The sequence below is a fragment of the Dromaius novaehollandiae genome, chromosome 1 (assembly GCF_036370855.1).
Source record: "Dromaius novaehollandiae isolate bDroNov1 chromosome 1, bDroNov1.hap1, whole genome shotgun sequence".
In the NCBI taxonomy this organism is placed as follows: Eukaryota; Metazoa; Chordata; class Aves; order Casuariiformes; family Dromaiidae; genus Dromaius; species Dromaius novaehollandiae.
In genome coordinates this window covers 78,913,168-78,939,323 of record NC_088098.1, presented here as the reverse complement: position 1 = coordinate 78,939,323, position 26,156 = coordinate 78,913,168, and the positions used below count along the sequence as shown (strand labels likewise).

Below are 26,156 nucleotides of genomic sequence, written 5' to 3'. Positions count from 1 at the left end.
TTGATGTAGTGTATGCCTCTTCAGCAGGAAGAGACTGGATGTTGTCTTTCATTATTTGCACTACCACTCAATGTATCTCTGCAGTTTAAGATCTGAAAGGCAGCTTGTTTGATTGGCAAACTTATCATCTCAGCCACATTTTTCAGGTAGATTTATTGTTGCTTACTGGCATTGTATGAAATTAAGGAATGAACATGGCTTAGAACTTTGTAACATTAGGAGAATGAACTTCAATGAAACATTGGATTTGAGACTTTCCCACCCTGTAGGTCTTGGTTTAGACTCAGTGGATAATTGAAATAATAATATAATAATGTTTTAAAGTTTAGAAAAGTGAAAAATAGGACTTAAATTTGATGTTACAACTTCTTTAATAGAAAGAAGAATGTTTTTTTAAGCAATTTTAGTTATATTAAAATAAAATTGTTAGGTGGGTGAGTAATTTTGATCTTATTTTGCAAGAAGGTCAGCTAAATTGCTCACAGCTACAAGAGCTACAAGAGATGAGGTTTGAACCCGCTAGGTTTCGGACTTCAGACACATACTGCAGTGCATTTCTTTCATAAAAGTTGTAGGTGGGTCACACAAAGCACACTGTCATCTCTGATAAACCCCCACTGTGGTGCTGAAAGCATCAGCAGAATGCAGCCTAGGTATCTAGATTAAAATGGCCCACTGCTCTTTGTCTTTCTCAAGTATTGAAAGAGTTTTGGTAATTTGTATTTCTTGGACAGTTTTGTTCAGAAGGAGCAGCAGTAGAAGGACCAAAAAACAAACATTGCACTGTGCAGAAGCACTCAATTATTTTACTGTTGGTCTTCGTTACTGATAATTATTCCACAGCAAGCACCCAAGTAATGTGTGAGAGAGATCCAGGTTTTAAAATAGTTTTTGAGCATGGAGTCTTTTAAATCTTCCCTGACTGACTTGCCTAAGCTGACTGTCACATTTTGTAAATATTTGAATTGCTTATTACTGTGGCTGCAATCTATGTTCCTACAATACCCGTTTTTCTTGACAACTGACTGAATGAAAAACAATTCACTTTGGCATGCAGAGCTCCCTAAATACTATTTCAGGGAAGGAACAGTGTTATCTTTTCTACCAAGGTTTTGCAGAAACTGAAAGCCCGAAGAACTTTTGTGTGTGTTGAGTTGCCCTCAAGTTGTACTGAAACCCATTAGAGGACACCTCTTTTTTGGAGTGAACAAAGTACCATGTTAGTGATGTGATCTATCCATCAGCCAGTCATGTAACAGTATCATTGGGAATGCTTCAGGAATAAGGCGGGTTTTAAAAAATGAAATGTACTTCATCAGCGTTTTTGAATAGCTCTTTTCAGTTTGCATCAGCGATAAAATATTCTCCTCTAAATGAAATCTATTTGTGAAAATTCACTTCAGCTGAATTTCTTTTTCTCCCAGGGTAAAAAAGGTTTGTGTCTGTGTTTGAGTCTGATATGTGAATATAAATAGCTCAACAAATACTACTTAAAATTACCAGATAGGAATAATAGAATGCAGTCCTGTCTACACATAATAGACAGATAGAAAAAGCTGGTCCAATCTATGACCTCCACTGATTCACACAGATAAATCGCCCAACCTTTTTAAGAACTTAGGTACCAACACTGGAGAAACGAATCCTGTTGGTTAATGAGAGGATTAAAAACTTTGAGAAAGCACCTTTGTCATCCTCTCCCTGAAGCCTGGACGGACAAACCAATTGTTAGCGATATTATATCAAAGTTCAGTCAAACCTTCTCCAAAGCTTGGCTGCTCTACTGGTTCCCCCATCCCTGAACTGAAAAGCCCACACCATAAACCACTTTTTCCAAGAGTATGTCTTTAATTTCTCTTATAGTTTCCACAGATACTAGTTATTCAGGAGAACTGAAAGAACAATGTGTTTCAACCAAAAACTACCAACACATGCAATGTCTAATTCTCCCACTTCTAAAATCTGAGCTGTGGTGTTGTGCCCTTCAGAAGGGCTTGTGATGTGCTTGGTGACGGACACAACATAGTGATACAAGGCCTGATGCTAATCTCTTTTTCAGACTTCTAACAAACTGTCCACTGGGAAATTAATGAGATATGTCTACACCCCAAGTTCAGGTACACCCCAGTTGCTCAAGCAGAACCCTAGCTCTTGATGTTGTGTTGTCTCTTGGTGGGACAAGACCAGGATGCTGGAGCTGAGTTGGTACATCCACACAGCACTGAATCCCATACATTGTAACTTCTGACTTGAGCCTGGGCCTGCTAATGGGTCTCTGCATTGTTCCCTGACATGGTTGCTGGAGATCACAGAAGGGAAAAGTTGGCAGCACTGTCAAACTCCTCAAGAATTTTCCCATATCTTTAAAAATGGTAAATATGACTCTCCCAAGGATGGAGGCTGGATATGAGGGGGTGGTTCCAGCTGAGGTCTCCCTGCCTTGTCTGAGTGAGTGGTGGGTGTTGCCACCATTCTCCACTCTCTCATTTTCTGGCTTGTACTTATTCAATTTTGAGCATACCAAAGGCAAATTGACAACCCCTTGTGATGGCTGAAGGAGTGCTTCAAACAGACTGTTTGTCTAGGGCCTTGTCCAGGCATGATTCCTCATCTTTTTACCATTTGAAAAGCTGCCCTGACACATCCTGAAGAAATCTGCAGGAGAAATGCTGCCTTTGTTTCTGCAAGAAGATTTGGCCAGGCTCCCACGCACAAGGCCAGAGGTCAGTGGCTCATTGCTGTGGAATGCCAGTACTGGTCAGCATTCATTTCCCTTCTCTTTCCAGTCTCTTAATCTGATAAATCATGAGAGGAGGGGTGGGAGGGGGAGGGGGAGGGGACTGTATTTAACTCAGCTCTGGGAAAGTTAAGAGACTTCATTCAACTGTATGGTGCCTTCAACTTGCAGTCATTTGGGGTACCACGGGAGAACCCTGAATCATGCTAAAAAGGAGTGAAGATGGAGCATGTCTGTGTGAGACCCAGCTGATGATGTACTCACTTCAGTTGCAGCAAAGAAAACTGAGCTTAACAGCGCACACTCTTGCAGCTTCTTGCCTTGCTGTCTGCTGTGTGTACCCAGAGTGACAGGAGGACTGGCTGTTTTCTGGAGAAAGGGAGAAGCAAAGTTAGCTATACTTGTGGGGTAAGTTTGTTCCTGCTGCCTGGACTTTTCTCTCTCATTTGAGGCTTAAGCTTGTTGTTTGGGGGAAGGAAGGGACATGGAGTAAGTTGGGATGTGTGTGAAGTGTCTGAGGGTATGTAACCATCTGAAATCCTAGCTGGATTGACTCTGAGACAGCTGATAATCGCTCACTAATCCCTCTGCTGGCAGATCCTGCTGAGATTACAGGGCCATGTGTCTCTGTGCCAGGGTGCCTATAAGAGGTGTTTGCAGTGGGGGTCTTGAGGCATATGCCAGAGAAACAGACCAAAAAGTGTTTTGACTGCAGCAATTGACTGTAGAACAGAAATATGTGTGTGTATGCTCATGTCACTGTAACTGCTGTGTGTGCGGTTACATGTCAGGCTGGAGGGGTTAGCAGGCAGAGAGGTCAGTGGGTATTGCCAAATTTTGTTGCATGTTACATTTCACCAAAGTAAATCTGTAGACAATCAGGATACAGTCAATCATGTTAATTTTAACAGTTTTGGTTCAGATTTGCAAAATATACCTGGTCAGTAGCATCGGATATGTTTTAAGCATTTGTAGTTCTAGCAGAAGTATGTGATCTGTGGATTAAAAAGCTGCTTACACTAGTAAGGCCCCTTAAATACATTTATATCATGATCAAGGGCCCTGTACTAGGCTAGTTTTCCCTTCCCTGTAATGCACAAGCTACTGCTTTTGCTGCCAGGATCCAATGGGCACAGAAGAGCAGGAGACAGATCCAAAGGACGTGTGGGCACTCTGCTCCCCTTGGCAGTCAGTGGGAAGTTAAAGGAGAAAACGTGCTTTTGTCAGTACTAGGAGGACATGAAACTGGGGGGAAGCTGGCGCCATGTATTTTCTAATAGAGAGAACTAGTGCAGGTAACACAGCTTGTTGTCAGCAACTGCAATATGGAGTTTTCTAGGTGAGCTTTGGCCCTTCCGAATGCCACTGAAGAAGTCTGCCTGCTGGGGGAAAGGAGGGACAAGGAGGAGTACCATATTATATATGGCTGTTATATGGTATTACAATATAATATGTTATATTATATATAGTAGCTAAAGCAAAACATATCTAATGTGTAAACAAGGCATCAGAAAACCAAGTAACCGACATAGCTCAGTTAACATGTATGGAGTTGCAGTAGCAATGAAATAGTCCCAGATTGCCTATTAGCGTTGCAAATGTCCGAGAATGCCTGCATGAAAATACCGTTATGACACCTGCTGTCTGTCCCAGCATGAATGTTGTGCCCGTACTGTTCTGGGATAATATCACTCAGTTGATTTCCCCACATGGTACACAGAACTCCTGGCTCTGGTATTTTGAGTACAGCTAGTCAGAATATTTCTAGTGATGAAACATCAACAAGATATTGAAATCTGGAAATAGAAGTTATAAAAAGAAAGCTAATCATTGCAGAGGGCTTCTTTTTCTCCCTTTTTTAAACATCACTCTAATCCTGGTCCAGAACTTCAGTTTCTACAGAGAACAAAATACTTGCTTTTCATTAGCTGTAGTCCTGATCCTTTATCTAAGGAGCCTCCTTTTTCAGGACTCAGTCAAGACTAGGATAAATGGGGTTGCACTGACTCTGAATGCTCATTTTGATTTCTTTCCAGAACTTGTGATGGCTTCAGCTTGGCAGAAAACTCAGGAATACTACAACTGGGTCCTTGAAAGCGGAGGTAAGTGCCTTAAATAGGAATTTACACATCACTAGTGTGATCACCAAGAACAAACTTAGAAGGAAGGTGATCCTCATATGAGTGCACATTTTTTCACTGGGCATATTTTCACTTTTCCCTCCCCATGATCATGAACTTCCTTTAAGTCTTGAAATACCTATGAGCGAAATTCCAGCAGGATCATAATAAGGATTGAAGGGGTGGGAGATTTCCCTTGTCCATAGTGGAGAACTCTTGGCAACTTCCTGTCTCAAATACAATGGCAGACTGACCAAAAAGACATGCTCAGGACTGCCTGTTAAATTTGACATATTATAAAAAATGATTTTTTTAAAAATGCATACTGATGCATCATTGGAAACCTTAGTAGAACAAAGAGTTAGTACTTTGAGGTTTAAACTCATAAAGATGCCAGTAAGATCTGATATCTAATGAAATATTGACAGAAGCCACTGCTCAGTGTTTAAGGGTTTTTTCTCTTTTCAGTCAGGAGACTTCAGGACTTCAGTAGCTAAAGTTTCTGCAGGTCCAGTTTAGTAGAGCCTTGTGGCATCCCCAGAGTTAAATGTAAGGACATGCCACAAATTGGCATGAAGGTGGAATGGCAGGCCTGCATGGTGACCCTGATAGGGGAAGGACATGGGGCCACGTGCATAGGTTGTAAATATTTCAGGACTTGAATTTCAGAAGAGAGTCTAAATTGGGATTCGGGACTTCTGACAGACTGTCAAATCCAGAACTGTAATATCAAAGAGCTCTTGACAGAGAAATCATAGCAGGAATAGTAAAGGATTTGCAGGTTTAGAAGGAAGGGGGATTAACAGAGTTGTGTGGACAGGAATGGTGCCTTTAAAAATCCCTGAGGCCCAATGGCAAAAATGTGTGAAGAACACAGGAAGGGGAAGCAGAGTTAGTGTTTGTGCCATGTAACTTACCAGTGAGCCAAGGACTGATTTTCAGTAGAGGACTTCTGTGATGGTCCAAGGGCTAGAATAGTGAGAGGGGACCTGGGGCATGGGACTGGTACATCAGGAAGTAAAGGGAGATGTTGAGAGAGTTTAGCAGAGCAGTGACCACATTGGGAATAGGAGAAGAATGTGTGAATGGGAAATAGGATATTTTTCTCCTAGGATTTGGGGGAGGTGGCAGGACAGAAATTTTGTTGAACTTCCTTTCCTGAAGGGCTGAAGAACAGTTTTAAGAGAGACATGTTTAGTCATTTTCCAGTAAAACTGTATGCTTTCAAGGGAGTGCACTCTGTGAGTAAATATAAAAAGAAAGATATGGAGAATTTCAGATGGCCTGAACATTGTGGAGAAAAGAGGAAGTAGCCTCTGTGACTGAAGCAATTTACTACTGTGCTTTAAAGACTTAAGCTCTTGCAGATCCTGGAACTGGTTGGTTTGTTCTTTGCTTCCCTGCTGAACATGTCTTTAGCTAATTCTTTTCTCCTGTGAGGGACAGTGTTGCAGCCTGTCATGAGGAGTCCGGCTTGTGACAGGAAAGGCCAGTTCACCAACATGCAGCTAAAGGCTGGCACTCAGCAGGGGACTCTTCTAGGTCCTACAGCCCCAGCCCTAGTGTAGTGTCAAAGCCTTTTAGTAGAGGCTGGCACAGGGAGTCCCAAGCTGGAAGAAAAACAGTGGATCTGCTTTGTGTAGATGCATGAAATACCAGTTTACTGCCAGAGGACATGTGGGAGGGAAGCAGTGAAATCTATCTGCTGTAAAAGACATGTTGAGTTTAGCTGTGTGTTTTGCTTTTCAGATCCAAGGACAGATCCATGGCCCCTGGTCTACTCTTCACTTCCAGTCACCCTTTTCTTTGCCTTCTACTTCTTTGTTGTGGCACTGGGGCCGTGCCTCATGCACAAGCGGCAGCCGCTGAAGCTGAAAGGTCTACTGATTACCTACAACCTCACTATGGTGACATTATCAAGCTATATGTTTTATGAGGTGAGAAGACTGGATTGTCTCCTTCCAGGTAAACACCTGCGAAGTGTTTGAAAGCCAGGGCCATTTCAACAGCTTTGCTGATGAACCCTAATGGAGGGAGTGGGAACCAACTTGGACACATCCGCATTTTGCTGCAAGAGGGACAGTACTACCCTTTTGAAAGTGATGAATTATTACCAAAATATACCTCATTTCCTCTCAGTTCTCAGTCTTCCTGTTATTCATAAAATTAATGGTGAAAGGTTACTTAGTGAGCAAACTAAAAGTTGGAATCTCACAGGTGGTCACAGAGCATATGGAGGACTCCTCATTTTGTCTCAGACCAGGCTGATAAGGGGTTCATTTCTGAAAATGAGGGAGCTTCTTTTCTAGACTTGCACAATCCTCTCCAAGAGTATCAAGTGCACTGTAGCTTCCTGCTTCCATGAGAGTTGATGGCATTGCTTTCTGCTTGTTTTTAATGTGTGAATGTTTCTACAATGTTCTCAGATGAGACCCACTGACTTATCTTATGTACATCACTGAATATTCTTCAGATAGGTAGGGCTGAACAGATTTGATAAACATCTTGATGTTAATAAATTTTCCAATTAAATTTATGGCACTGTTCTTAGGTTTAGTTAAACTAAATTGCAAATTTTTTGAGGAAATACTATTAGATCTGCAGACAGGTATGAAAATTGATTGCCTATGCACGCTTGTTCAGTAATACTGGTTACTTGGTATAGCTTTTGGCTTTCTAGTTAACAGGCAAACGCAACCAGCCAAAACAAGTAGCAAGATGTTTACAAACCAAAATCCTATTTTCAGAGAAATTCTGAAGTCTAGGATTCACTGTTCCCACTAAAGTATTTTTGACCACTGCAGTAATTGCGTAAAGAGTTACAAACATGACCAAACTGAATATTCATTTTCTGATTCCAACAAGGACATGAAGTACTTTCTTTCAGGTTTTACTATTTACTCAGCCACAAAAGTTGTGTGGATTTTCAGTCAGTGAATGCTAGATTGAGACCGTGTGGCCTCTATCGTTAATGTGTACAACTTTTTGGAACAGATGATGTTGAGCAGAAAACGGATTTCTACTGCTTTTCTTTCATTTCAGTTTCTGGTAACTTCAGTCCTGGACAACTACAGCTACCTGTGCCAGCCAGTGGATTATAGCCAAAGCGAACTAGGAATAAGGGTACAGTTCTGTACAAAGCTTGCCTTAGACCCTGCTCCGTTTCTGGGTATGCACATTGTTTTGCTGGTAAATGGCAATTTGCATCCCTAAGAAGCGTTTTGCTCCAGTTTATTTGCTTGCATATTTATTGCACTAAATTGTCTGCTTTAACAGTTGCACTTAGCTTTATCTCTTTAGAGATTAATCACCTCATTTGATATAACCATCTAAGTTCCCTCCTACCATTTGAAGACAGATGTCTAATATATGTATTGCACATTACCTCTGAAAGATATGTGGCTCTCTCCATTGATTTTGTAAGGATTCTGGGTGATCATTGTCAACTAGAAAATCAATTTTTATATCCTAAAATTTGCATGACATAAATCTCACTCAAAATCTCTGCAAACTGGGGGATTTGGCTAAAACTATTTCTTGTTTGGCCATCACAGGAGGATTTAGGTCCCACCACCCTCAGCTTTTCAAAACACTGCATGATTTTTTGTCTCTGTCTGAATTTGGAACTATTATATTTTGCCCCTGGATAAAATCAGACTTCAAACAGATTAAAGCATGGATATTAGCTTTTCAGCTTTCCAGGTACTTGCCATCAGGCTAGAAACTGTTGTTGAACAGCTCACTTTGCCTTTTCAAAGAACAGACAACTTAGCAAACAAATCATTTAACCAACAAAAGCTACTAAAACACTAACTGAATGCTTCTCCTCCCCACAAATCCAGACTCCTTTCTGAGTGCCCACTCTGAGGAAAGCAACAGCCATAAAAGACCCACTTAGTTTTTCACCTTAGCTGTTGATCCCAGGTGGGCAGCTTTCACATACTGTATGGATCAGTGGTTAAAAATCTAAGACAGTAAAACTAAGCAGTGATTTTGCCTTGAAATCTAACAGCATTTCCTTGTGCTGCCCAGCAGATGGCAAGAGTGTGTTGGTGGTTCTTCTTCTCCAAAGTCCTTGAGCTGCTGGATACGGACTCTGTTCCACAGCAGAACTGGCGCTCTGAAATAAATCACTCCCTCATCAGGAAAGGGCAGAGTGCCAAAAGCTAATGTCCTAGGTTGATCCTGTATTGATTTGGTTGATGCTTTTCAGTAAATGCTTTTTTCATGTGTTCTGCTCTGCCTATTTGTGGGAATACAGCTTACACTGTCAAAGAGGAGGGCACAGCTTCAGAGTACTGTTACACAGAGATATTTTGCCTGCAAGAGTCCAGCACTGCCACTGGATATCATGCTGCTATGCTTCCTCAAAAGCCTCTTTCCAAGCAAACAAACAAACAAAAATCCTGAACCTATGTCCAATTTGCCAGTCTCTATCCCAGTGACTGTATACATGCTCCACTCCTCAGCACTCTTTCTGTAGGTGGACATTCCCTTTAAACCACAAACAGTCCCTAGGAGAGAAGCTTTAACCTTTGCTATTGCCAGAAGGTCTGCCAAAATTTTAGTTATTAGTTGATTAAGGCTGCTGGAATATCTGCTTCCACACAGGAGCTGTCATTGGTTGTCTGGACGTATGATAGTGGTTAGTTGTTCAGTAAAGGGACTGCAAATATACATGTGTCCTGGTATTTTTGCTGCCACAGATTATTCCAAAGCTGTGGGTTAAAGGTTTGTATCCCAGGTGAAATCAAAAGTCCATGTGAAGGCAGAACTATTTCATAGCTTGTATGTTAGGTGTTCTCCTATATTTCAAATAGTTGCCTAAACTAACAGGGGAATCCCATTTCTCAACTTGATTGGCCAAGGAAGGCTGTATTCTGGCCTGTCTAGGACTCCACAGTCTAGTGTTCTTCGGGGGGATAACCTGACAACAAACACGTTGTCTGCATAGTGAGTCAGCATGTGAAGCCCATCTAGACCTATTGCCAGTGGAGTCACCCAACCCCTCTGTGTTCTCATCAGCAAGGGAAGCTGCTTTTCATCATGATTTTGTTTTTTATCAACGGCAGAGAAAATGAGGTTGGGGAGATCCAGAATCACTATTAACTATTCTTATCACCTTCTGGTGTAATATCTTCCTCTGTCTAAACATATCAGCTCAAGACTTTCCTTTGTCTGGTTTCTTTCAGGTTTTCTTTATTCTGCGCAAGAAACAAGAACAAGTGACTTTCCTGCATGTATATCACCATGGAACAATGCTGTTCAACTAGTGGTCAGGGGTCAAATATGTGCCTGGGGGACAAGGTAAGTTTCTGTGGACACTGTGTGTTTCAGTTTTTCCTGTGCTTTGGAGATAACATAAACAGTGCAGATGGGGTGACTGATAGGCAGGAATCTCACCTATTTCCAAAGGTATGAAAAACAAGTGAGTTTCAGTGGATACCATCTGCTCAGTTCTTTGGGCTATTTAGATTGCTATGTTCACTGCACCATCTAGAACAAGAATGTGCCAGTCGTTCCCTGTCCAAACAGAAACAACAGTATCATATACAAGGTCTGTTTGTACTTCACCCAGACCTTTATTTCCCATTCAGCTGGGCCAGGTTCAGCAGCCTAGATTCTGACTGTACCTTTCTTGCCCTGACTGTATCCAGTTTATATCTCTCTCTAGTCTGTACCCAGACTGCTGCTTCTTTCTGCTCCACCTACACAGAAGCATCTGAAGCTGACACAGAGTACTAGACCATTATAGGCAGGTCCTACAGAAAAAGCTGGGTTATTGGTACTATTTTGGGGGGAAGTCACTTTGGCTAAATGGCCTTGACATCAGAATGGTATGAAATGCTTAGGCCAGATCAGTAATTCTTTCCTCTGCCTTTGAAGTTCTCTGAAAATGAGATATGGGATGGACACACACTGGACAGAACAGGGAGACTATGAAATACTTCCTAAGCAGAGACTAGACTGAAGGTTCACACGAATGGGTAACGTGATATATTTTGAGAGCATTATCACTGTGCATATCAGCTCATTGCAGGGTTAATCTTGAATGGTTTGTGTGTCTTGCTCATCCTGACTTCTTTACTCCTCAGCCTTCTTTATTGGGATGTTGAACTCCTTTGTACATGTCTTCATGTACACGTATTAGGCCCTGGCAAGCCTGGGACCACAGATGCAGCATTACCTGTGGTGGAAGCGTTGTCTAACCATCATGCAGCTGGTAATCAATTCCATGTATACATCTCTGCACTTTCATTTCTTGGATATGATGGTCCTTGCTCTCTGTCTCTGTCCCCTCTGTTTGTTTCCTGTGAAAATGATCATTTTCTTAGGTGTCCTAATGTCCCACAATGAGAGGTGAACTGATCGGTAATGTGTGCTGAATATGACTCTCAGGAAACTACCAAGAGGCCTTCAGTGACCACATTAGCTTCCAACTAATAAACTCCATTTCCATAATGGGAAGAAAAGAGAGAAAAATTAAAAATTAGACTTCTCTCTCTTTTGTTGTATGTATCAGCCTTTAGTCCTCTGGAACAGCTTGATTTTGAGGTGTTGGGCAGTAACTTGGTAGAGCTTTGGATTGTCAGTAGGGCAGAAAATCAGGCAGCTTTCATTCTGTTTCTTCAAAAAGGAAAGGCATGTCTAACTGCAGGCAAACAGAGAAGGGTTAAAGAAAATAAATATGTGAGTTTTACTCCCTTTGTGGAGAATCCCCTCGGATTTTCTTTCCCTCATCTCTGAAAAGATGGCAAATCCTGACAATTCCACTCTGCGTTTTTTCAAAAAAAAGCATAAAAGCAATGTTCTAGGCAAGGACAATGATTACAGTAAGTATGTGGGAGAGTTAATTCCACATGAACGGAGATTATGGAAACAAAGAGTATGTTGTTACCAAAGAAGAGAAGTAGACGTAAAATAGTCATGTATAGAAGGCTGGACAAGAACTCTTATTTATGCTGGATGGTAAAACCAGAACAAGAAAGGGCAGCATGAAATCAAAAGATATTTGTAATGCAAAATATAGCACAGGACATCAGTTTTTATTTAATCTATTCTCTGTATGTGGAACTTTCTAGTTCAGGGTATCAAGGCAAGTTCAAATGAAGAAAAGTAGCATCTGTAGTTCCTTCCTATAAGCTAAAATACCAGTCATAATGATTATGGGTATAATCTGATGGCCATCTGAGGAGAGGAGTCTCCCACCTTTAGTTTCCATATTCCAGAACAGAATTACTGGCCAGTGGCAGAGAAGGGACCCAAGGGCCATGGTCTGTTCTTACATGTGAGATGCTGAACTCCAGACCTGCTTCTTGTAGCAATGAACAAGATTCAACGTGATATCCTTCTGTGTTGTGCAAAACACTGTTGGGCTTGAAAGACAAGTTTTTCAAGGCATGCAGGTGGTACTCTGGGTTGAGGACACAACTAGTATGAGTGATGCTCTTTATGCTGGGCTAAAAGGTCAGTCTGGGTATGTCTTATGTAGGATCCCTAATCTGTCTGCTTCTTTCCTCCCCCTCTTTCAGTGCCAATTTGTGGCCATTGCTGCTCATTCTTCCTACAACCTCTTCACAGAGTACCTGTTCCCTGACAGCTTCAACGCTGCAGTCTTCCTCTACATTCTCAGCCTTATCGCACTCTTCCTACACTTCTACTGTCAAACCTACATTAGGAGAAAGCAGAAGCTAACCTAAAGAAAACCAAAGAGGAGAGTGAGCACAGTTTGATGAACTTGCACATTCTCTGCTGCTTCTACCATGATGGTGTGAAAAAAGTGTATTTAGAGAGGGTGTGGGAGAGCTATTTGTGCAGGCTCTTGGGTGCATCAAAATATTTCAAATTAGGAAGAGAAAAGGAAATACCTAAAAAGAAAAAAAAAGGGGGGGGGGGAATTAGAGTATTGAGGAGTTCACTTATTTGATGCTGATGCAAATCTAAGCCAAATAGTCATCAACATAGCAGCCTTTGTGAAATTAGTCTGAGAGGATCCCCTCCTGCCCCTCCATCTGTCAGCTCAGTTTGCAAGGTCTAGCATCCCACCATGACTCCTTGGCTCATTTCTTTGGCTACAAAGGCTTTGTTTCCATTCATGAGCCCATCTCAGTTTATCTTCCTTTATCAGGCAGGGTCAGGTGCCTCCAGCCTGGGAGTAGTGTCCAGGTAACAGGAGAAGCCAGGAACTCACTGGAACTGCAGGATGCACTCTCCTGTTTGCTGCATCCCAGCCTTTCCTATTAAAGATGCTCCCACCAGGACTAGGGTGAGTTACAGCTATATAGGCCTGATGATTTCACTTTACATTAGTGTAAACAAGATGGAAATTGGACATTATATGTGAAAAGCTGCCTCTGTTCTTTCACTGTTCTGAAAGTAAAGAGAAGGCATTATTAGTCTCTGGTCTGTCATTCAAGCATTTGCACCCTAAGCAAGAAATTAATGTAGTGAGAGTCATGGACCATTTTCTGGAACACTTATTTGTCTTCAGTTGCTCTCATAACACCAGAGAGAAAACTTTTTATGCATGAGGTTCTTGTCATTGCTGCTTAGAGATGCCACATTTTTGAATAGCCAGCATGGACTGAGGTTCCACATTCATAACTTCTTTCTCCAATTTGTAATAACTGTTATTATTTTAGTCTCTCATTAAAGGTGAAAAAGATTCACACCACCATAAACAATCACCTTCATGACTGAATTCTACTCCTATTAATACAAAATTTACAGAGTCAGCTCCCTGGCTAGTGTAAAGCTGCATAGCTCCATTGACTTCATTACATCAGTTATTGGCACCTTTTGGCTCCTAAATTGGCTATAATACTAGAATTTGGCCCCTATATTCATCTATAGGCACTTAAATACCCCTAAAGTTTTGATCTGGTAGCACTTTTGGAAATTCTAAATTTAGATTTTAAACTATAAAATAGTATTTATTTATTGCATTGTATATTTTGTTTTAGAAATACTATTATGCAGTAGTGATTTCTTTTACAGATAGCCCCTAAAGGAGCATTTTAGCTTTAAAATTTGTCACTTCAGGACATTGCTATTGCCAAGACAAATTCACCTCAAATGTAAACAGGCCTAACTCCTCTGGAAAGGAGTTAGAGGATTATATTCTAGCTTGTACCTAGAAAATGGGTGTATTCAAAAAACTGTGTGCTTTGCACCAATTTGGAATCCAGTGGCTATGCAAAATAAATGCAGCTTGTGCACCACTAGTCTGCATGCATATGCTATCCCTCTCCCCTTAGCTACTACATACACATCTAAGATAAACCAGTATTCTTCCATTCCATGCCCTCCTCCTCTCAAACACATATAGAAAGGATTTGTTTATGCTACCACAGTAATATATTATGAATGTCATTCCATTGATTTCAGTAGTCCTTTTTTTTGAATTTTCACTGGTAAATATGAAAAGAGATGCACAGCTTATTTTACATCTCTTTTCTAGCTGTTTTTCTTCCTGCCAAGTATTTCTCCACCCTACTTACTAAATAAATTGTGCTGCTTTTGCATACTAGAATATTACTATTTTTAGAGCTTTGAACAATAAACCTCTGGGCGAATCTTCTGTTCTTTCCCTCTGTTTGGAGAGGTGGGAGAAGAATCTGCTGTGTATCAAATACACTCTACTCACATTCAGGTTTTCTCCAAAGGCCTCTCCAGCACTGTATGCTTAGTGCAAGTAAAGCTGTTTTATTACTTCTGTCCACTTAATGATTCAGTTACAGCCCTATGATGCTTAAATCATCAATGCATTTGGCCCCCTAGTTTTATGGTAGAGCATAACTCTTCCTGCAGCTGGCTAAATTATCTGTGCTTAAAAAGAAATCCTAATAATTTCAGCTCATTTTCCTGTATGTGAGATGATCATAAACAGATCCTGACCTGAGTTTGCCCTCACATAAGCTTTCTCAGTTTGTAGTTACCAATTTGAAGGGCTTCACCAGAGTGATTTTATACCAGAGTGATACTCAAGTATTTTGACTTTCTTTGATTTATTCATAATTCAAGACAGCTTGAAAAACAGAAACGAGTTGGAAATTTGGATGAGATTACTGAACATCTTTGCAAATCTTTTTATTTAAATTTGTAAATATGTCAACTAGCTTTTAAGTAGCCCATCCAGTTAAATTTGCATCTGTGTAAGACAGAAATAACTGTAATGGGTTCTAGACCAGGACTGGCCTCACAGCTTGTAATGAAATGTGAAAGCTTCAAATTGCCACTTGACAACTTGTAGTCAGCAACCGGTCACCTAAATCACATGACAATTACTATTTGTCCTAATTATGTAATCTTCAGTCTACCTATCCTTGTCCCTCTTCCTCTCAGCCTGGGTTAGTGGCCTGATCTGGAACTTCTGAATTGGTAGGAGCTTTTTGCTCTGACTTCAGCGTGCACAGGATGAAAATGAACCATTTTCACCTGGGTGCTAAGGAAGGATTAAGTTTGCCCACAGACAACCTGCCTTGCATACATAGATAGATATTCATATGAAGCACAAAAACATCAATGCAAACAAAATCTATTTATGACAGTGCTTGCATCAACAATGAAGATAAAATTGCACAAGTACAGCTAAGTGGCTCTGCAGATCTTGATTCTTTCCTCTGTTAGATGGTATTCCTCCATCTTCATTTTTCTAGTTTAAATTGGGATATCAGAGTTGGTATTGTCTGCTGGGGGCATCCTGTTGTGACAAGAGCAAAAAACACAGAGTAGAGATATGTGGTCCTGGAATTAAAAAAAAAGAAAAAGAAAAAAGGCACAGAATGAGATTTCTCCTTTAAGATCAAGTCCCTAGAGTTACAGATTACATCACAGTAATGTACCGTAAGTCAAAAGGGCTGGAAATTACAAATTGCAAGTTCAGATGATGCATGCTGTTTGGCAGAGACCAAAGCTTTGAGGGTGAATTGAAAATATCCTGTGGCAGTTGTATTTATAAAAACCTTTGGGCCAAACGCTGATCTCATTGATATCAATGACGAAGCCTTCAGATTTTACTGGAAACAAGATGGCACAGCTGCATGCAAAAAAGGATGCATTCAGCTACATGGCCTGGTTTGTGTGGCAGGAGACCTGGGTGTTATTCAAGCTTGACAGATGACTTTTAAGGGCATAGTTGTGTGCAAGTCTCCCCCTTACAACATGTGGGTCATTATACCTTGTTAGAGCACTTTGCATTCACAGGATGTGAAGCATAATGTAAGTAGTGTATTTGAATGAATAGGTTTGATTTCTGGTAATGCTCAGCATTTTTCCTCCTTTAAGATACATGAGAGATTCTTATTTTAACCAAAATAAAATACAGAAAATAAAATAAATTATTATTTAATTTTTTCCCCAATCAGTGTGTGATAGAAAGTTTCCAGAGGAACTTAGGCTTATAATTGCAAAGCCATGTAAAATACTGGAATGTGGTTGGGTTTAACTATTGGATTTTTTTGGGATACTATCAAAAAATATGGTAGAGTTTTTAAAAAGGCAGAATGACTCTAAACAATTAATTAAGCAAAAATAGGATGCAGTAGGTTGTTATGTAAAATAAACAAAAAAATTGTTGATACAGATGTAAAACACCTCCAAAACAAACATTAAAATAGACCAGCCAACAGTATAAATAGAACAGTGTGAATTTGCTGAATTCATTAATGAATCACTTCATGGATTAGGCCTTGATAGATGGAGTGCTCACATCCAGATGTTTACTGTGATTTGTCAATGGCCTTGCACTTAATCCTCCTGGACAGGAAATAAGAGTCTTTGCTCTGGGGTCTCCCTCAGGGACTGCAGCAGACTCTCTTGCTCGCTCATGCTCTGGCCTGAATCATCACAACACAGGATCAGGCTGCTGGGGAATTAACAAAGTGGAAGGGGAACAGATTTGCCTTTAACCCCTTCAGGTTCTTTTTGGCTTCAAATGGCTTTCTCATCCTCTGCCAAGGTGGGGATGCTGTTTAGCCAGTGCGTGGAGAAGACTGAGAGGCATGACACACAGCCTCCCAGGATGCACATTCGTGGGATCCCCATCCCTACAACCTTCTAGTCTCACCAATGCTGAGGGGTAGTCCTGGGGGCAGAGCAGACCCCGAGAGGTTGGTGGATGTCTTCCACATCTCAGCATCATATGTTTATTTTTGTGTTGCTGCAACTCCACAGCAGCTGTCACTGATAGGGTTGGCCCAGTAGGGAGTATTTGTGAAAAGATGAGGTGTCCCTAAGGTGCCCTTAGTCAGGTATACCAGAGTGTGTGTAGAGTGCACACATGTGTATGGGTAGATGAATGCAGAGTCTCTGCAGACTACCTCAGTTTCTCACCTTACAACATGTGAGACCGCCACATGGGATGCATCACTTTTTTGGTAAGAAGGCCATGGCTTAGTCTGTGGAAGTGTGCCCCACTGAACGGCAGCCACACACACTATCACCACTCCTGTTCCATAACACAGTCCACTGGGTGCTGCTCATGATGGCCTGGATCAGCCAGTTGCATCCACCCCAGTACCTCAGTGCAGGGAGAGGCCACCATGCAATGCTGAAAATGCATCATAGGTAGGCTGCTGCTGAGGGAGCGGAAGATGGGAGATGGGAAACAGCTGCAGAAGTTTCATATGCGGTGCACATGATTTTACAGTTCTGAGCATGAGGTGTATTATTCATGTCCCTGGCATGATATTGTAAGGGGCAAGAGGATATGGTCCTTCTTTTCTCCTGGTGAAGGCATTGGTAAGTTAGTGTTGGGGATGCAGGTCTGCCTTCGCAGAAGGATAGAGACTTCCTGCTTTGGACAAAGCTGCTGCTTCTGCAAAGCATTACTCTTGTGTGAGCCTCACACAGGCACTAGCTGGTAAAATAGGGAATCTCAGAAGAATCACATTCAGATAGCGTCTCGATGTTACCCAAGAAACTAGGGCAGTCCCTTTTACTAGCCTCCTGTCCAGTCTCAGAAAACCTGCAAATGAGGTTGCAGGATAAGCCATCACTGATGCTGTGGGGAACCCACAGGGGAAAAAAATAAAAATAACACCTCATCCAGATGTGATGGCAACAGACCTCATGACTGGATTAGAAAAAATGATAGAAGTGGGAGCTGGAGAGAATGGTAAATTTTAGTGTGAATGTGCTGGAGTGTAAGAAACCCCAGGGAGCCCCTGGTTAAAACATTAGTAGCGCATGACAGCATGTGCTATGTCACACTATTCTGCATGCTCTCCTCCCTCTCCAATATCTTGGCTTTCTGCTGGTAGCACCACTCTTCAAGAAAATGTTCAGAGTCATTTCACCATACTCAGAAAATCAGGGATGCTACATAACAATTACACTCTAAACTTCCTTGCTTGGAGGAGAGGTTTTTTCCTCTTTAACATCACCCTCCCACTTTCTCTTGACTCTTCCTCTTATCTTCCCTTGCACACACTTATATGGATACCCTGTCCTAAATTCTCAGTGTTGCTGGAGCTCAGAGGAAGTAGTAGTTTTCTACTCAAACACTATACAAAGCAGCTGTATTTTACTGCTACATCAATTAATAATGCATATTTTCTTCATCAGGTTTTCAATAAGGTTTTCACAGAGATGAATGCGAGTGAGTCTGTCTCTTAGCACTTTAGCACAATCCCATCTGCCTGCAGATTCAGGATGTGAACACTGCCCTACGACATTGAGAACGCAAGCTAGAAACTTGTTTTTCATCAATGTAGAATTTAAATTCAGCATCATCTCTTCCAGGCATCCAAGAAGGGCTGCTACAGGACATAACAGAACGTGGCTTCTCTCCCTGTTGTTGATGAAGGAATGATGGGGATGGGTACAAGGGTGTATATGTTCAAATATGTGCAGGAACAGCAAGTTAAATGAAAAACCACAGAGGTGAGGGAGTACGCACAGGTGCTGACACATTTTGTGTTGTGTTACTGGCTATATTAATGTGCAGATGAGAGCACAGTTGCGTGTCTGTGAAAGGGAAGTGCTCACTGAGCAGGCTCCAATGGCGTACACAGTGCTGGCCATACACGAGAGTTCCTTGGGTGCAATTTTTTAATTCTGGACTGGCATTGCCTCCAGGAAGTCTACGTGGATGTGTCCAGAGATGTTTCTTCTTGAAATGAATGATTATTCAAGGAAGGGTTTGGAGGGACAATATCTTGCTTTAGACCAGCTGACAGAGCTGGAAAAACAGACAAATTTTCCAGCACGCAAGCCCTTCCTTCGGTTATTATCCCTGAGATGCATTGATAACAGATCAGCTGCTATGGGCTGGGGTGCACGGGTGTTTACTGTCAGAGTTTGCCATTCCCTAAGGATATTATACTATATTTTGAAGGTTTGATGTATTACCCTGTTAAATAACTGCTCTTGTAAATCAGATGACCATTGTTTTCAAAGGGCTGCTCTAGAAAACACACCTGTAATTTTGCATCTAGGAATTACTCATGTGAGTAAGTGGATCCTGTTTCCACCTGCACAGCTACATAACAAGTCAGTGATTCTATGCTCAGCTATCAGAGGGAAATTACAGAACATGACCACGTCACTGGGAAATCCTCACTTATGATGATTTCCCCATCAATATATATGCCATATAATTACTTTTTAAAAATGGCAGTTTTTAATATCTTTGGGCATATTTCATACAAAGAGGTAATATCTTACATTAGGTGAAAACCCACTAATCCCCATGAATCTAGGTAAAATCTCTGATGCAGCTATGAGTACTATTGCAAGGATTCAGTAAGAATGTCACTGCAGTGATGCCAATTGGAAGGCAAAATGGTTTTCCACTTAATTTTATATATTTTACAATAGTTTTTGTTAGAAACCTAGAAATTTCAAAGGAATATGTATGTCTATAGGTTTTAATGCTATAGTATTTGTATATGCATATATTATATTTCCCCGCAGACCTTCAATAGAATAGATAAGCTCATGATATGAATACAGAAAACAAATAAGATCTTAGCATTGATTGTATTACTGAACTTACTAAAGTGATCATGTAAAGTTGGTTCAAGCCCTTTTCTCTAATAAAGTGCACACCTATTGAAATTTATCGGCTTTAGATGTGGGTTTAAGAATGCATCGAAGGGAAACCATGCTCCTGGGTTGCAAATGCTAAAATGCTAGGCAGGAAGGTAGCCTGGTAGGAAGGCTGTGTCTTTCCCTGGCTTTGGAAGCTTCTTTTGGAGCTGCAACAAAATCACAATAAGCTTGTGAGGAAAAGCAAAGCAAAGCAAACCGACCCCCCCCCCCCCCCCGGCCAACTCTTTCTTTGTTCTTATTATGCGGGGCAGGGGAGGGGGAAACAAGAGGCCCAGGGAAGCCCGGGAGCATTCACCGCCAGTACCAGTTAAGTGGGGGGTTACCGCCAGAGCCCTGCCCGCGTCCGCCCACTCCCTTTAACAAGTAATCCACGCCTGGGGCCGCTCCGTAATCCCCTGGCTGCGGCGCGGGAGGGGGGGTCGCGGCGGTGCGCGGCTGCGGTGATGTCCCTGCCTGCCCGGGATCAGTCCCGCACAGCGCTCCGCACATCCCAGCGGGGCTTGGCCGCCCCTCGGCGTCTTCCCCCTTCCCGGCGCAGCCCCCCGCGGCACACCTAGGGTTGCGCCACGGCTCCCCCGGCGGGGTGGGGCGGGGCGGTGGGCGCACACGGAGCTTCACTCCCCGGAGAGGGCTTTCGCGGAGTCCCCGCGGCGGTCGGCCGGCTGGGCAGGATGCGGCAGCTTGGTAGGCGGAGGGGCTACGGGCTGCTGTCAGCGGGGGCGCGGGGGAGCTGGGATCCTCCTTGACGTCAAGCGCTAATAAATGCCCGCGCGTTCATATCCGGGTCCCTGCGCAGCTCCCCCGCGCTCCCCTCGGCCGCGCGCCGCCGCGCACTGAGCGCGGAGGCGGCTCGGGCCGCGCCGCGCCGCGCCGGGGAGGGCGCCCGCCCGGCCGCCCGCGCGCCTGCCCCGAGGTGTCCGCGGCGGCGGGGCGGGGAGCGCAGCGCAGCATGCCCGCCGCCGCCCGCTGCCGCCTCCGCTGCCCATGGAGATCGCGCTGGTGACTCTGGAGAACGGGGGCGCCACGACCATCGCGGCCGGCGAGGATGCTGCGGCAGGCGGCGGCGGCAGCGCCCGGGCTCGCCGCCGGGGCGACCTGCTCCGCATCGCCAGCGCCGCCGCGCCGCGCCTGAGCGACAGCAAGGAGGGCGCCCCGTCGCCGCCGGCGGACGAGGAGCAGCAGCGGCCGCCGCCTGCCCCCCGCAGAGGCGGCCCCGACGGGCGAGCGGTGCGCGGAGCCTCGCCGCCGCCGGCGCCCCCTCCGCGGCCGCCGCCGCACGCCCCACGCCCTGGCGCGGCCGAGATAGGCCCCCCGGAGGAAGGTGGGCACCGCCTGGGCATGGCCATGGCGGCGGTGGGCGAGGAGCAGGAGGAGACAACGGCAGCGGCGAGCCGGGGTGCCATGCACCACCAGCGGGTGCTGATCAACATCTCGGGGCTGCGCTTCGAGACCCAGCTGGGCACCCTCAACCAGTTCCCTGACACACTCCTGGGCGACCCGGATAAGCGCATGCGCTACTTTGACCCACTCCGCAATGAGTACTTCTTCGACCGGAACCGGCCCAGCTTCGATGGGATCCTCTACTTCTACCAGTCCGGGGGCAAGCTCCGCCGGCCTGTCAACGTCTCCATCGACGTCTTTGCTGATGAGATCCGCTTCTACCAGCTGGGTAAGGAGGCCATGGAGCGGTTCCGGGAGGACGAGGGCTTCATCAAGGAGGAACAGAAGCCCCTGCCCCGCAATGAGTTCCAGCGCCAGGTCTGGCTCATTTTTGAGTACCCTGAGAGCTCCGGCTCAGCCCGGGCCATCGCCATCGTCTCCGTGCTGGTGATCCTCATCTCCATCATCACCTTCTGTCTGGAGACCCTGCCTGAATTCAGGGACGAGAGGGAGATGCCTGTGCCCCTGCCTCCACAAATCAGAGGCTTGAATGGCACGGCCGGGGACTCCCAACCCATGCAGCCACCTAGCAGCCTCTCTGACCCCTTCTTCATCATTGAGACCACCTGCGTGATCTGGTTTACCTTTGAACTCCTCGTCCGCTTCTTCGCCTGCCCCAGTAAGCCCGAGTTCTCCCGCAACATCATGAACATCATTGACATTGTGGCCATCATCCCCTACTTCATCACCCTGGGCACTGAGCTGGCCCATGAGCAGCAGCAGCCTGGGACTAGCAGTAGCAATGGAGGTGGGGGCCAGCAGCAAGCCATGTCCTTGGCCATCCTCAGAGTCATCCGTCTGGTCAGGGTCTTCAGGATCTTCAAGCTCTCCAGGCACTCCAAGGGGCTGCAGATCTTGGGACAGACTTTGAAAGCCAGCATGAGGGAGCTGGGCCTCCTCATCTTCTTCCTCTTCATTGGGGTGATACTCTTCTCCAGTGCTGTCTACTTTGCTGAGGCTGATGACCCTGAGTCTCATTTTTCCAGCATCCCTGATGCTTTTTGGTGGGCAGTAGTGACCATGACCACCGTGGGCTATGGGGACATGCGGCCTGTCACTGTGGGGGGCAAGATCGTAGGTTCCTTGTGTGCCATTGCTGGAGTGCTCACCATCGCCCTACCTGTCCCTGTCATTGTATCCAACTTCAACTACTTCTACCACCGCGAGACTGATCACGAAGAGCAAGCTATTCTCAAAGATGAACACAGCAGTGCTCAGGGTAGCACAGCTGGGGGAGATGCAAAAAGAAGATCCAGTAAAAACTCTCTGAACAAATCTGTTGTGCATTTGGAAAACAGTGAAGGGTTCAACAATGGTACCAGTTCTTTAGAGAAAACCAATATCAAAGCTAAAAGTAATGTAGATCTCAGAAAATCTCTCTATGCTCTCTGTCTGGACACCAGTAGGGAAACAGACCTGTAAGGAAAGGCGAGAGTTCGAGTTCAGAGATGCAGAAAGATTTGCTGGTGTCAGAAACTTACAACTAATTTTACTGTTTTGGTACCACTTAGTATTTTAAGTCAGGCTATATTTTATAAATTGATCACTGTCCTGAGCAGACCTCCAGGAATACATGTTTTTATGTTCTTTTTCCATGGCACAAAGGGTCACCTATTTTTAAAATAGACTAAGAATAATCTACACTCCATGATGCAGGAGCTGGTAAATTATGACAGTGCAAAACCTAATTTGTAGACACTTATTTTAGCAAATGGTGGTTGGTTTTAAATGGGTCATTTGTAACCAATTTAGTTGCTCCAAGTTTAGTATTAAAGAGCTGGGGGATATGTGTGTGGAGAGTGGATGGATTTGAGGGTGGGAGGGGAGTTTGAGGTTTTTTTGTACTGTAGTTTCAAACTGAAATTATTCCAGTATATTTTATATTTGTATAACTGTATTTATGGGTGAAAGGGGTTTTCATATTCCTGTGAAATAGGACTTCATTAAAGCACTAGGAACATTAGCTGATCAGCACTTTCAGAATTTTCCACTTGTGATCAGTACAGATCTGGTTTTCTAGTATGTGAAGTGAATTTGGTGCTTTTAACCCTATAGCAGAAAACTTTTGTTGTCAATGAGATGTTAGTTTCTTGTGAGCCTTAAATTACTAAATATTGTAGATACACTTCTTTTTAAGTAATTTTATTATCTTACTGTTTCAGAATTTCTAAATAATGCAGTCCTGTGCTTTCTCTCTGAGAAAAGATGTCCAGCTTTTTTTTTTCTTCAGTTTTACAGTTTTATACCTTCAGTAAATTTTTGAGACTGAAATACAAAGGTTATTGTCTGCTGTTACTAGTTTTGTTCCAAGTGCACAACAGATAAAAAAAACATCAGGGGGTGGATAGATATAACCTGAAAGCTAATTACGAGTGCAAAACCTTTTTTGTTGTACACTTCAGATTGCTTTGGCACATGTATCAGTCACCTTTATATATCCATACCATTTGTGTACCTGGTTCACTGTTTGTAATTATCGTAGACTGGGAACGGATGGCACTTCAAGAGTCTAACATGGCTTGCCCTGGCTTATAGCTTGTACTGAGATGGAAGGCCTCACCTTTCACCATAACACGTCCTTGTTTTCTTTTATTTCCAAACAAAAACTTTTCAGTGCTGTGGATTTTACAGTTAAATTGTTGCTGAAAGATAAATGACAAATCATCTTCATCATGATAACACAGAACTGTGCAGCTTCCAAGTCAAGACTGATGCAAAGTTGCTTCTTTACTTTAAATGAAAAAGCTGTGTTATCCTTTTTTTTGCAAGGGACATCTCTCTTTTCCCTCGAACTCCCATTGAGTTGCTGAAGGATGTTTCCTGCCTTTACTGAGTACAGTGGCACAGCAAAACTAGCAGAAAGAGAAGTCTTGGCTGTCAACACTCAAGGTTTGTTTTTATCTAATTTTCTAATATACCTAAGTAAATATTATGCCAGGATTATAATTTCTGTAAGATATGAGATGAGATATAGACATGAGATATATGCATTGTGGTAAATTTAAATCATCCTTGCAAAATGCTCCTGTAACATTCTCTAGCCCAGACACAAATCCTGCTTACCTGTCCTTTACCATGACTTTCAATAATAATAATGGAAAAACGAATGATATTTTTTCTTCCTATTCAGTAAAACATTAGTCATGGTGAGTGCCGGGCAAGTAGAATTTTTCATGCTTTGTACAAAGAATCCTCACACAGAGCTCAGTCCAAAGCTAGGGGGAAGAGGCTGAATCTGACAACAAGAGTGCAGGATTCTTCATATTAATTTTAGGTGTTGGTTTCTTGGTTAGTTTGCTTGTTTATTTAGATGGGCAATGATGCTGTAATATGCTGAGAAACTATCTGCAACAGGACTAAGGTGCCAGTCCTGCTGCATGCTAGACATAGGCAGATCTCCTGTTTGCTTTAGGGGGAGTTTTTGCATCAGGATGAAGTGCAGAATTAGCCGTTTGGTGAGGACAAATCTAAAATGAAGCAAAGAAGTGGTACAATGTGCCAGTGGCACATTTAAAAATCTAGATGGATAGAATTAGAGTGTCTTTGTTTGTTTGTTTTGTTTTTTTAAATCAGGCGATTTAGTTTGATTGAGTTTAGCTGAATAAAGCCATCTAACAGCTGAATCAGTCCCAAACGATGCAGAGAGGCTTTCAGGATCAAACTTTGGCTATGTGTTTGTGTAACTGCTACCTCTCCCCATTCCTGACCACTGATCCCCCATCACTCTCCCAGCTATGCTGTGTGCTGAATTAGACTGTCAGCACTTCACAGCAGGGACCATAACAGTGGAAAACTGCACATGGCCAGGGCTTCTGGATATTAACGCAGTGAAAATGATATGTAATAGTAATTATTACAACCAGTGGTGTAACACTGGTGTAAAACTAATGTAGAGGAGAGCAGATGAGGCCTACGGAGAGTGGGTGGAGCTGATCTTGAAAGCCCATTGGGGATGGAGAGGGAAGCTCCTGTCTCTTTCCTTCCAGCTTGGTCCTCTTCCTCCCACTGTGTGTCCTTCTGCTGCTTACCCTGGACTGGTTCTGTTCTTGTATAAGTACACATGCAGGTATGGGCTCCACTTCCAGGAGCTGCTTGAGCTCACTAATCTGGCAGAAAAGCTAACCCAGCAACAACAAAAAATAGTGTTTTCTGTCACATTAGTGGGTTGAATAATTGTCTCACAGAAAAGCAACTGAGTGCCAGAGCCAGTGCAAGGAAGATGGGGGGGGGGGGGGGGAAGGTCTGTGGTGCAGGGGAGGCAGGAAAGCTTCCGCTTTCATTGGCAGTGAACTGTTAAATTGTCATGGCTGCTTGTTGAACCCTATTCTGTATTTGCAGAGATACCACAGGACTTGGTCTTGAAAGATGCTGAGGGCCCTTAACCTCCCACTGGAAACAGTTGGCAAAATTCAGCTCTCGGTTCCAGTGCTTGCACTCTGCTGGAACTGGGGGGAGGATTTGTCCCAGTAGGAGGAGTGGGATCTCTGCACAATCAAAGTCAAGCTCTGTGAGAGCAAAATATCCTGATTTCTGCACAGGGTTGTATTCAAGCTTGTCAAATCATGCCTCATCCTCCCATTTGAACATGCTGTGTTTTTCCATAATAAAAAAAAGAACTTTGGAATAAAAACAAAACCAATTATTCTCAAAATATGATTAAATATATTTGTTTTGGCTTGGCTTTCTTAACAGTTGTCAAGTGTAGTTTGAACTCAGCTTTGACACCTTCTTTACAAGGGTACATAATTTCTGTTGGCTTATAAGGCAGTAAAGGATTTGCTTTCTAATGAGAGAGGTTGCTGCCA

The 26,156-nt window shown here is 43.3% G+C and overlaps 2 protein-coding genes and 1 long non-coding RNA gene across 11 annotated transcripts in view; 2 read left to right on the top strand and 1 right to left on the bottom strand.

Annotated features, from left to right (window-relative positions):
* The first annotated feature begins 1,503 nt into the window (after positions 1 to 1,503).
* On the top strand, positions 1,504 to 19,920 carry LOC112986815 (very long chain fatty acid elongase 7-like). Of its 5 annotated transcripts, XM_064517606.1 has the most exons (9): positions 1,504 to 2,723; positions 3,007 to 3,145; positions 4,774 to 4,839; positions 6,607 to 6,794; positions 7,900 to 8,026; positions 10,050 to 10,164; positions 10,953 to 11,080; positions 12,986 to 13,123; positions 18,424 to 19,920. In XM_064517606.1, the coding sequence occupies exons 3-8, from the start codon at positions 4,782 to 4,784 to the stop codon at positions 13,099 to 13,101; spliced, it is 732 nt and encodes a 243-aa protein (XP_064373676.1). In that variant the 5' UTR covers positions 1,504 to 2,723; positions 3,007 to 3,145; positions 4,774 to 4,781; the 3' UTR covers positions 13,102 to 13,123; positions 18,424 to 19,920. The 5 variants fall into 5 exon arrangements, with proteins under 5 accessions (XP_064373676.1, XP_064373681.1, XP_064373686.1 ...); XM_064517611.1 differs by lacking the exon at positions 1,504 to 2,723 and having other exon boundaries at positions 2,754 to 3,145; positions 18,601 to 19,920; XM_064517616.1 differs by lacking the exons at positions 1,504 to 2,723; positions 12,986 to 13,123 and having other exon boundaries at positions 2,754 to 3,145; positions 18,601 to 19,920.
* LOC112986816 (uncharacterized) lies at positions 14,911 to 20,547 on the bottom strand. Its single transcript, XR_003260118.2, has 3 exons — positions 20,465 to 20,547; positions 19,856 to 20,057; positions 14,911 to 15,603 (listed from the first exon to the last, which is right to left on the bottom strand). It is a non-coding gene; the product is annotated as an uncharacterized LOC112986816 (long non-coding RNA).
* Positions 20,519 to 26,156, top strand: part of LOC112986813 (potassium voltage-gated channel subfamily A member 5-like) — a 29,514-nt gene continuing 23,876 nt past the window's right edge. For 3 of the 5 annotated variants that reach the window (XM_026106284.2, XM_026106285.2, XM_026106283.2), the window contains exon 1: positions 20,694 to 24,240. In XM_026106284.2, the coding sequence (XP_025962069.2) occupies positions 20,896 to 22,773 (1,878 nt within the window). In that variant the 5' untranslated portion in view covers positions 20,694 to 20,895 and the 3' untranslated portion in view covers positions 22,774 to 24,240. Of the gene's footprint in view, positions 20,596 to 20,693; positions 24,241 to 25,689; positions 25,987 to 26,156 lie in introns of those variants that run through there. The other 2 variants (XR_003260117.2, XM_064517593.1) reach the window with 2 other exon arrangements.